Here is a 12,298-nt window from a genome sequence, read left to right as displayed (position 1 = left end):
GTAAGATTTCCTCTCTTTTAAAGGAAAAACAAAAACATGAAATGTAAAGGGGGAAAAAATGGAAGACCCTGAAATCTGGATCTTCAGATTAAAGACTAAAGCTGAAGGCTGACCCTGTCTGCATAGTTCTTCAGGCCCTTCTCTCAGAAACCAGTCTGTGTTTGCCACAAGAAGGAGGTGACTGTTCAACTGGCATTTCTAGATGTTTTCTTTGTAATACTACAATTTATATTTTTAGAACTATTTATAGTTTGTGTGGCTCCTTCTGGCTTTCTTCCCATTTTTACAATTTCCATGCAAAGAAATGTATGAGTAGGGATAAGTTCTTTAACCCTAACCCACACAGGAGCTTAGACAAATGGTTTGAGAGCCACAGATCACTGACAGAGACTACAGCTTGGCAAACATTTTATGTATGCAGCCTGAGTTTTTCATCATCCCTGGATGACAGGCTGATTTACTGCAGAGCTTAGTGATCAAGTCTTTCTCCAGGAGGATCCTAATGCACTACTACTCTAGAAAGTTCTTACAACATTAGCATTAATCATGCAAACGTTTCTCACCTGTCCCTGTACATGCCTGTATATGCTCTCAGGTCTTCTTTAGCTTTGAATTTTGCCTACTTGGCTATTTAATAATTCATGTAGTTTGGGATGGCATAACATTTTACATTTTAGTATTTGAATGTATAACCCTACAGATTATTTTATTTTTTTCAAGGCTCTACACTATGTGAGCAAATACACTTACACAGAATGAAAGTAGAAAAATGAGGTCTGTTTTATAGAGAGGGTTACATTTTCAGCTACTCTAAAGACAAAAAAGACAAAAAAATTTCCCTCAAAAGTAAATTTTACTGAGGGAAGTAAAAAGAATAAATGAATAAATTTAATAAATTTTTTTTAAAAAAAGAAAGTTTAAAATAACTGGATGTGATAGAGAGTAAGATGTGTTGTTCAGGGATTTCGAATGTTAACATCTGGGAACATTCTATTCTCCAAAGCTGAACTTGCACATTGCTTTCTATCTTAAATTCAGCCCTCAAGGTCACATGCTCCTCAAACAACCTAGCTACTGTTGAAGTCAGCCATATCAGTTCTGTTATTTAAGAAAAACAGGCATTGATAATTTTGTCTCATTCCCTATACATATTTATCTCTAACATTAGCATGTTTTCAGACAAGCTCTTCTGGTCCCTTTTATGAATTATCAAAAACTCCTGCCACTTTCTTTCACTGCTAATGGTCTGATAATTCCCTGTGAGCAGTTTGAACTGACACTAATGAAGACTGAGATCACCAGATATCAATAGTACTTCTTGCCAACCCTCAGGCCATCCTACTTCCATGCTCTGATCTCAAATCTCTGTTCTGCATAACCACCAGATTCAACTTTCAGTAAAATAAACCACAAAATAACTTCTATGTTCTTACTTAAAACTTTTCTTGATTCTTATTTCACTTTCACAGACCTGTTATGACCTCATTTCAGTGGTTCTCAACCTGTGGCTTGTGGCACCTTTGGGGTGGAAAAACTCTTTCACAGGGTCACATATCGGATATCCTGTATATCAGATATTTGCATTATGATTCATAACAGTAGCAAAATTACATCTCTGAAGCAGCAACTAAAGCAAGTTTAGTTGGAGGTCACCCACAACATGAGAAATTGTATTAAAGGGTCTTAGGCAATCTATGAAAGGGTGTTTGACCCCAAAGACATCACAACCCATAGCTGAGAACCACTTTGTTAGAGTAACAAAGTTTAGCGTTCTCTTGAGCATACAAGTGTGTACATTGTTCTTTGACAGAAGACAGCTTGAACTCAATGCACTACTAAACACATCCCTCAAGTGCGGATTCAGTATCTTGGATATGAAAACTCTCTTTGGCTCCCATTCCACCATTCTCCACTGCATAGAGACCCATACCTTCCTCTGTGCTACCTTACTATGTTCTCACAAATTACAGATTCTAAGACAGTCTGACAACAGCTACTTTACCTTCAGGTGCATCTGCATCACACCTTTTTGGCACAGAAAGGGTTGAGTTGCCTTTATGGGCATCCGAAGTGATATTGCTCTGCAAGATGAAAATATGATTAAAATGTGAACACTGCAGTCATGAATGCATTGGGATTACAGTAGGCACATTGCCAACTTCACATTCTACTTTTACTAACGACATCTAACATTCTAAAAGCTTAATTTACTATAAATTATGAGAAACTATGGTACATTTAAGAGTAAGGTGCTTTTGCAACAATTGCTAAACAGCAGGACTTCTTTTCAGAAGAAACATGCCATCAAAAAAGAAAAGGCAAAGGCTGGGAGTGCTGGGCTTAGAGTTTGGCTTCCATCTGAAATCTCAGCAGTTGGGAATCTGAAGCAGAAAGAATGTGAAAAAAAAAATATTCAAAAAGTACCCTCCCCCCACCACACAAAAAGAGAGAAGTGGGGGAAGGGAGAAAGGAAGGTAGATGGTGGGGAGAAAAGTAGAATGTTTTCTCAATATAAAAGAATAATCTTCATTCCCAGAATATCTACAGGGTATCAGGTAGTAAAGCTGATATGTGATGAGGCAGGAGAATAACAGGGTCTGCACAATTAGACTCAGCTCATGTGACCTAATGATCTACCATGCTGTTTCCAGACTTGTGTACCACATGTTCTGATTTAAGTGTTCCACCTACATTAATCAACTAATATTCTCTTTGAAGTACTTTGATAATACTTTCCAAAATAAGTGATGTAATTAAGCAAGTTCTGATGTGCTTTAATTTTTTATTTCATGTAAAAATAAAGAAAAAATGAAGGTGAAAAGAGATCTGGAAGGACAGATAAATGGTGAAGACTACATTAAGGCAATGAGTAAACCACAGATAGGATGTAAGTTGTTAGAAAGTATGGCAAGATGCACTTTAGGAAAAAGAAATAAACTAAATGTCGTGTTTCAAATGAGAAACTCTGCCCCCTTTAGATAAATTTGACAAATAAACTCTGTCCTCTGTTGGTGGTGCAGGTTTGGGGGGGTTAAGAGCTGCGGCCTTGCTTGAGGCAGTACACCACTGGAGGATGGGCTTTGAGAGTGGAACACTTGCAGCTACTCTCTGCTTTGTGCCTGTGGTGAGAAGATGCTCCCAGTTCTTCCCTACTCCCTCTCCCATCTTGACCTATCTTTTGTTCTCATTAGGAAACAAACACCCACACCTGCCTGCTGCCTGCTCCTTGCCATTGTGCGCTAATCCTCTGGGACTATAAGCCAAAATGAACGCTTCCCTGTATCCATTGCCTTGGTCATGGCGTTTTCCTCACAGTGACGGAGAAATAACTACTAGACAAACGTTGAATGCAATGTGACCAAAATACCTTAAATTGTCAAAAATACGAACTTGCTATTCAATTAAACCTAAAAAGCATAGTTGGTTTTTATTAGGCAACAATTCCAAAGAGTCCACCATGTTTAAAAGAATCCCAGATACTCACAAATAAAATATTCAGGAAGCCTTTCTCAGAGAGCGCAGCAGCAATGCACAAACATAACGCACTCTCCAGAACTTTATGAAAACGTTATTAAAATGACCTAAAGCATTATTTTTGCATTACCGAGTCCTAGTTAATAAAATACTGAGGAAAAGCACAGTAGCTTGGTGTCACAGGACCTGTTTAACGAATATTTATAATGAAATTACGTTATCTTAAAAAGAATGAAAAATATAAACAATGCTCACAAATACTGAAAAACCAGTTTTGTCAATAATAAATTTAATAATTAGTAAATAAAATTTGTTTTTAAATATCTCTAAATTTGTTTTACATTAAAGTTTATCATTATTTCTAAAATATAGAAATAATAGAATTTTTAAAACTGCACTTACCTCTACTAAATAATTCTGGCTTCCATACATAACGTACTGAGGAGCAAGACTATAGATCATGTAGCTAGTATGAAGGACAATCAGCAGAAGTATCATGCAGAGAAATAAGAGTGCCTGAGGTCTGGTTCGTCCTCTTCTGATTTTATATAACTTAGGAAAAACAAAAAGCAAACAAACAAAAAAAAAAAAAAAACAAGTTTTACCAACATTATTCTGAAGCTCTAACTCAGGCTTGTCTGTTGAGAGTACCTCCTGATACAGTTCCATTGTCTCAAAATACACACTAGTGACTTGAGAACGTAAGACTGGAAAAGACCACTTTACCCTGTAAAGATTTTAGTGTTAATCTTGGTAGATTTGAAAATAATTTCAAAGCACTATGTTCAAAAGATTGTATTAAAATATTTCAGAAAAAAATTAATCATGGTTCATTAATGATCACTAGCTTGCCCACTGGCCTCCAGGCAAGGTTTCTTGGCTTCCCCTGTACCTGTTTCAGATACTTATAGAACTAAGGACTGGGAACTACCTTGAGGTCTATTTACAGGTTCAGAGCACGAATTTAAACCATAAGTATTCAGAATGTTTATAGCTTTATAGTGTTGCTTTTATAACATTTCCACATAAGCACAGAGTCGACATGTTTATAAATACTAATTTCTATAAAAGTCATTATACCCTCATAGTACAGTGTGCTTTAAATTCAGCTTTTGAAAATTTATGATAATCTGATTATAGATGTGATATTTTTATCTAAGCTGAAGGGGAATTAAAGTGTTAGCTGTAATTTATAGAAATACATGATCTGGGGGGCTGGAGAGACGGCTCAGTGGTTAAGAGCACTGACTGCCTTTCCAGAGGACCAGAGTTCAATTTCCAGCACCCACATGGCAGCTCACAACTCTCTGTAACTCCAGTTCCAGGGGATCCTAACTCTCTTACACAGACATATATGGAGGCAAAGCAGCAATGCACATGAAAGATAAAAAACAAACAAACATACAAACATACAAACAAATAAATAAATAATTTATTTGTTCCATTTAATGGGAACCCCACTCTCAATCTAGAAATTGAAGTATCATCTTCCTGTCACTTTACCAGGTAAGAGCTTATAGGCTAAGAGAGTTTCTGTTCTGGGTGAGGTGACAATCCAGTCACTTAGAAATCTACACTTCCCCAATTCCTTAAGCCCAGAAGTGGTCACATAATAAAGTATTTCCAATGAGAGAAACAGGATAGATCACAGCATAGAGGGACCTTGTACTTTAACTACTAAAGCATTTCTCCCACAGTAAAGAGTTTCTCCTTAGTTTAAAGCATATTTACTAGGCTTTCTTACATTCCTATCTAGAAGCAATAGCTATCAGATTCAGCTTTGACTTACAATTCATAATTATCTCAGGCTGAATATAAAAAAATAAACAATATTCACATTTGTCTTTGGTATGGGGATGGGTGCTCCAGGGTTTACTGTGACATCCAAATCTGCATTTACTCGACTCTACCCTCGACTTGAGAGGGTGTAGAATTTACACATACCTTATGCAGACTCTCTTGAATACTCTACATCATGCCTAGGTCATTTACAACTAACATAAGTGTGGTGTCAATAGCTATGTTACATTGTTCAAGGATTAATGAAAGAGAAAAAGTCTGTCTGACCTATTTAGTTTTTTTGGCTGCTAATACGTATAGAGAAGTCATGAATACAGAGGACGAACAGTAGCAATCTCTCACTCCAACAGGGAATGGAATCTTTGAACTTGAGCGTCTCCACTGTGTTCCCTGTATGTCCAATGCAATTGAATGTTAAGACAGGTAACATCCTCTGTAGAGCAAGATTTCTCAACTTCGGTAGTGATAACATTTTCGTTTTGATTTGTCTTTGCTCTGTATGCTACATAATGTTTAATTAGCAGCATGCCTGATCCTTATCATCAGACCTCCACAGCAGCCCACTAACCGTAACGAAAATGTATATTTCCGAACATGCTAAGTATCTATGTGTGCATGTGTGCACACATAAAACAAAGAGAATAAACTGTCAATACGGGAGTACATACAAAGTAATGAGAACACAATCCAGAAGATAACATATACTTACTCTAATCCAAAAGAACCATATGCCAATATTTCGAATTCCTGCCATCGAGGTAAAAATAAAGTACATAATAATAATTGTTATTAGAATATAATCAAGAGGAAACACCTGAAAAAAGATGAAGATCAAGTTTAATAACCAAGCTATGAAAGAAAGCTCTAGAAATTACACAAAATAGCCAAAAACAATCATTTAATTTGATTAAATACATTTAATTAAAATACCAATCCCCTTTCAGGTTAGGCTAATATGAGAATACCATAAAACAAAAAATATTTTCATTAAACCCCCACTACTCTCATGTTTTCAGTATCAACATCATCAGCAAAAAAATATTCTAAAATAATGTTATTTTTAATATATGAAATAAAATACTTAATTAAAAATTGAAAAACAAATACTGTTGGGAAGAGCTCACGCTTGGTAATATGCAACCCATATCAACCAACAGTCTGTCAATACACAGATGCAGCCATCTATAAACCAATGTCAATATAGATAGCATCTGCAAATAAAAAAATCAGCGGAGAGCTCCAACGCATGCCTGACTTTTTGTAAATCTGTGTAGTAATGATTCTAATGAAACAGTGACATGGTGTTTTGCTGGAGTGTAAAATGGCTGACATATTACTTACTGTTTGTAACAAAGGCAAAAGCATGTTCAATGGATTGCTCAGGTTAGTTCCAAAGATGATGAAACCCGAATCTATTCCCGCTGAATGAAGAGCTTTATCTAAACTAAAACAAAGAATTGTGAAGAGTGAGTTTACACGTCATTGTCACATCTCCAGCCTAGCTACAAAGAACATCATCATAACCTGAGCGTACAACTTCTGCCAAGCCACAGGAAATGCACCAAACTTCACTTACATATCTCACAGAGACTGTCAATAAGTAAAAAGAAAATATGAAGCCATTTAGTGGTTCTTTGGGTTAATGCTGTACAACACTTCAGGAAGAATAGGCTACACTAATGGAACTCAGTACCAAAATGTATGCTATCAAAGAATTTGTATAAGTGCTTTAGAAATGTTTACTGTACTTACTTTGATAAGAAGAGAGAAATTACGAACAGCAATGCAACTAAGATGAAAAATATTCCCCAAATGATCTAAAATGAAAAATACATTTATTATAGTACAGTTTTGAACACTAATACTGAAAACATAAATCTTTGAGCTGATATAAGTGGCTACCACACAGCAATGGTCTAATGCAACATATAATTAATTTAGTACATAGTCCTAGCATCGTACCACAAATTTCAGCATGAGACTTATTTGGTCAATGAGGCAAAACATTTAGAAAGTCTTGACTAACAAATACACAAAGAAAACGTTAGTTTGATCAAAATCATTTTGTTCTATTACTGAAAAGTACCTTAAAGAGAAAACTTCCCTCATACACCCAATGCACACATGTGTGCACACACATATACTCATGAATGCACACCCCCCACATGCACGCACAAACACACACACACACACACACACACACACACACACACACGCACACACACACGTTGCTAAACAGATCTCAAGCCAGCGAAGTCTACATCAGTGAAATTCCTTCCAGCTGGAAGAGCTGTCATATAAGATGGTTCTGTGGCAAGTGCATCAATTATTTTAACTCTCATCCCTGACAATACAAACTTTGTTTTAGGAATGGACATAAAAATGGAAAACAAAATATTGGAACTGTGTTTCTAAATAACTTTCACAATAAAAAAGATATAGATTCTATGGCAGCAAAATCCTGCACTTTTTGTTGTCATTTTGGTTTCTGGCAGGTCTGTTCAAGTTCAAGGAACACCTAAGTCAAGGTGAAAGGCGCACAAGGCCATGTGAGAAGAGTTCGTTCTAAGCACAGGTTGGTTCCGTTTAGCTTTTTCTTTGGAATTGTTAGGGACAAATAAATGTGAAATTTCATTTCATTTCACTCAAGTGTGTTTCAGAACACAGGGAGCACAAGTAAAATCCTAACACATGATTCTAACAAGATGGGCTGAGGAAACACTGATTTGAAGGAGGTTTAGGTTTGACTTCTGTGAGTTCTCCAAGTCAAAAAGAGTGTCCTTGGCGTGATGAGTAGAAAGGACAGCAGAAGAGGTCAAGAGGGTCTTGTGGAAGTGAGCAACACTGCACAGACCTACCTCTTACGGCAGGACTCCACTGAGACTTCATTACTTTTTCAATGGCAACAAACTCTGAAACAGCTCCTTCGCAGGACCAACTCTTCACCATTAAGGACAAAAAGGAGTTCTATCTTCCCTTACTACTAGATTCAGAAACCAGTGTTCGCTGTTTCTGTGATGTGGAGGGCCAGAGTCTTATGCTGAGGACCAACTGGTAAGGCATCCCGATTCCTAACTGTATGTTAATAAAACATGGCCTGTAAAACTGCCAGCTTCCAATTAGTAGTATTGGAACATGACAAAAAATATTGCAGATGTTGAAGATGCAAAGATTCTCTTTTGCAGAAAACTTTATGTACAAAAAATCCTTAGCTGCCGTACCAGTCTAAATATGAGTTAGACTATTTAGTTCCTTAAGGCCACAGAGTAAACACAGAGAACCTAAACACTGTAAGATGCCCCCACCCTGGATGTATATAGGAACTTCAATTACAACTAAAGTCTCACAACCAGCGGTGAGAATACTAGTAGCGAGTTGACCTAGAAGCCCGAGATTGTGCTTTAGCTAAGATGCCAATTTCTGTATGAAAATGAAGCTGTATTTGCGGTGTCAGTAAAAGTCCTGGAGTAAGAACTTGTGAAGCACTTATTCTTCATAAAAGCACAAATGGTTGGAATGAACATTTTCCACACTATGGAGATTAATGGAAAGCAAATAGCAATCCCGCTCCATTAATTCAAAAAAATGTGGCTGAACCTAGGCAGGGCATAACAAACCTGAACTTGCCCTAGCTCCAAAACTCCCATTCTAATGCTACGGTCATCTGAAAACGGCCACACAGGCCAACAGTCTGGAGGCAACACAGCACACAAAAGTGGAGTGAAGCTCTTTTAAAGCATCATCCCCAGAAAAATGCCATCACTTGACCTGCCTGGTGGTTCTCGAGAAAACTACTTATAAAGTGGCCTATACTTGACCTGGATTGGTGTTTACACAGTGCTAAAAGCCTTTTGCAGGAGTGATAGCTGCAAACAGTGGCAAGAAATCTATGAACTGCATGGCCTCAAGGGCCAGAGAACAGTGTACAAAAATATACTAACCAAAATCTTTAAAAGAAGGTGTAGGAAATGAGTCATCCTTAGAGAGACTCAGGTTCTCACACTTTCCTAGCAATCTCGAAGGAACTCTATGCTCAGGAAAGATCTAAGAGAGCCTAGATTCCTGCTTGAGACTGCAGAGGGAGGAAGTCCAGTGGAGGCTAAACTGAGATGTGCCTGCCCAGAGTTGCACCCACACACATGGAGATGCTCGGTCAGAGGCTGGGGCTCACGGGTTGCAGGAAGTTAACATCTTCTTCCTAGTTAACATCTAGCTTCCTGATAGAGGTTAGAGTGAACACACACAAAAGAATGAAGACCTCATGGAATTAATTCATAAAACCCCAAGGATATGATGAAGGAAGGAATGAACGAAGGAAGGAAGGAAAGAGAGAATCATGAATAAAATCAAACTAAGAAAATATGGCAATCACAAAGGAGATAAGAATTAATAAGCATTTTAGGAAACCCATACTTTGAAATTAATAAACAAAAACTTTATATTGGTTTAAAAACTTAAAATCATTAAAATATTTTAAAAAATAAGATGTTTCCTCAAATAAATGGCATCAATGAAGATACCAAAGCTATTAAAAGTGAACTGAAATTTTCTTTATTTATTTTATTAATTACACTTTATTCACTTTGTATCCCCCCAGTAAACCTCTCCCTCCTCCCCTCCTAATCCCACCTTTCCTCCCCCTTCTCCACACATGCCCCTCCCCAAGTCCACTGATAGGGGAGGTCCTTCTCTCCTTTCTTCTGATCTTAGTCTATCAGATCTCATCAGGACTGGCTGCATTGTCATCTTCTGTGTCCCGGTAAGGCTGCTCCCCCCTCAAGGGGAGGTGATCAAAGAGCAGGCCAATCAGATTATGTCAGAGGCAGTCCCTCTTCCCATTACTAGGTAACCCACTTGGACACTAAACTGCCATGGGCTACATCTGTTCAGGGGGCGAACTGAAATTTTGAAGGTGAAAAAAGGGTTAACTGAAGTGAAAGTTCACTGGAAGGCCTCAGCCCAGACTTGAGTAGGCAGAAGAGTTCAAGACAAAGAAAGTCAGCTGAGGAGAGCCAAAGGAACACAAAGAAGCAACAGGGAGGGGAACAGTTCTAAGGCATGTAATAAAAACAATGGTATTTAAAGAAAGACAAAAAAGATGTGAAGGAATAATAGCCAAAACTTCCCAAACATGATGAAGATATTAACCTATATACTCAAGAAACTTGAAGTAGAATGAATCAAAGATACCATACCCCCCACACACTGAAAATGTGTGTCAGAGAGAGAGCATCAAAGGGAGCTCCCAAGAATAGCAGAAAAGAGACTCAGCAGGTGAAGTTGTCTTCACCCCTTCAGATCCTATGAACTGACGACTGTGAAGACAGATTAGATAAAGCCAAGTGAAATGAGTACGTAGCTCAGTTCAGTGATAAGGAATGTGATAAGCACACACAAGACCCTAGCTCAATACCCAAAACTAAAGAACAAGAACAACAATAACAACTGTAATAATAATAACAACAACAATAGCTACATAAATTGTATACATCCTGGGGCTGGAGAGATGGCTCGCCACTTAGGAGCACTGGATGTCCTTCCAGAAAACAAGGTTTTGATTCTAGCACCAACATGGTGGCTCCTAAGCAACTGTTCTCAGAGCTCTGATGCTCTCTTACGGTCTTCATGGGCTAAGCATGCAAATGGTGCACAGACATTCATGCAGACAAAACACCCATACACATAAAATATTAAAACAGTAAGGAATCACAGAATGGTATCCACTATAAAACTGACTTGAAAGAAAAAAACCAGATCTACAACAGGCAAAGGACTCGTAACAGTGTGTGCACTAAAAAGTGAAAATCCTGAACTTCATGTTGTAGTTGCCCTAAGGATTTCGAGTCCTTAGATGCACATGCTGTTATATTGTAACGCATGTGCCCTCCCACCTTCTCGTCTGTATGTGGAAGTCCTCACTCTAAGTGACAGCTGAGGGGGGGAGCTTTTAGGGCCGGGATCCTCAACCTTCCTAATGCTGGGACAATATCACACTTCCTCGGATTGTGGTGGCCCCCAACCAACCATAAAATGTCTCTTCTGGCGTCAGCTGGCACTGCATGCACATGGTAACAATTTCGGGGAAAGATTGTGGTGTGTGGGCATTATGTAGGTAGAAAGAAGTGGTGCTGTTGACCGCCCTAATGAACAAGTCAGCTCTTGCTAAGCAAATGACTAGAGGTCAGGCATCAAGTGTGTGGAGATGAGGAGCTCTACTCTAAATAAGACTGTGTGGTGCAGGAAAACAGAATGAATATGCCACCATTATTTCCAATATAAGCTCTTTATCACTCTCTTGAAATCGGAGAGATGCTTATTATTTATAAGCACGTTAATTAACGGTGCTTATTAAGCCACACAATGAAAAATCAATTCATGTGAAGAGTTTGAAAAGAGTGGTGACTCAAACTAAACTTTCTCTCTAGGAACCACCTAGCTTTCCATGTGCAGTGGGCAGGAGGCATTCTGGAAGGCAATGGTCCCAGTACTCTAATTGATACTATATTTACTGTCTTTATCAGCCATCAAGACTTTCCTCACAGATAAAAGGAAACCACATGATTTCCACTGTCCGGTCTTGACAGGATGTATCAACAGGAACTATGGTATATAGACAGAATTATATTTCTTTATATGTTGCAAGTGGCCCAATTACTACAATCTTAAAAACTGAAAGATAAAAAGCTGTCAGTTCCACCACAAGTATTATTTCAAAGTTGCAAAGTGATAGATCAATGTAGCATCGATAAGCTCTTAAATGTAGTTATTTTTCCCTGTTATCTACCAGAAGCAATTTATTTAATAAAGTACCACTTTCATGAAAAAGATCTTTGCACGCCTGGAAGAAAGAGAACTGGGAAAGATGAAGCAAAATCTGCGAAGGAAGAAGAGGTATCCAGGAAGAGACACACTTTACTTCTTCAGCCAGATTCTCCAAGGTCTGCACCTTATCTTACTTTACTATTTTTACTACACACACACACACACACACACACACACACACACACACACACACACACACACA

General features: G+C 38.0%; 1 protein-coding gene across 1 annotated transcript in view; it reads right to left on the bottom strand.

The window, feature by feature from the left end:
• Lmbrd1 (LMBR1 domain containing 1) overlaps positions 1 to 12,298 on the bottom strand; it is a 94,422-nt gene that overhangs the window by 17,471 nt on the left and 64,653 nt on the right. Inside the window, exons 10-14 of the mRNA XM_055606150.1 lie at positions 7,027 to 7,091; positions 6,616 to 6,718; positions 5,984 to 6,088; positions 3,877 to 4,026; positions 2,003 to 2,081 (exon numbers count right to left, since the gene is read on the bottom strand). Coding sequence (XP_055462125.1) covers positions 2,003 to 2,081; positions 3,877 to 4,026; positions 5,984 to 6,088; positions 6,616 to 6,718; positions 7,027 to 7,091 — 502 coding nt within the window. The remainder of the gene's footprint in view (positions 1 to 2,002; positions 2,082 to 3,876; positions 4,027 to 5,983; positions 6,089 to 6,615; positions 6,719 to 7,026; positions 7,092 to 12,298) is intronic.

This window comes from Psammomys obesus, unplaced genomic scaffold (genome assembly GCF_907164565.1).
Source record: "Psammomys obesus unplaced genomic scaffold, mPsaObe1.curated_primary_1811, whole genome shotgun sequence".
NCBI lineage: Eukaryota > Metazoa > Chordata > Mammalia > Rodentia > Muridae > Psammomys > Psammomys obesus.
The sequence above is the reverse complement of the archived record's forward strand: the minus strand, read 5'-3'. Positions and strand labels throughout refer to the sequence as shown.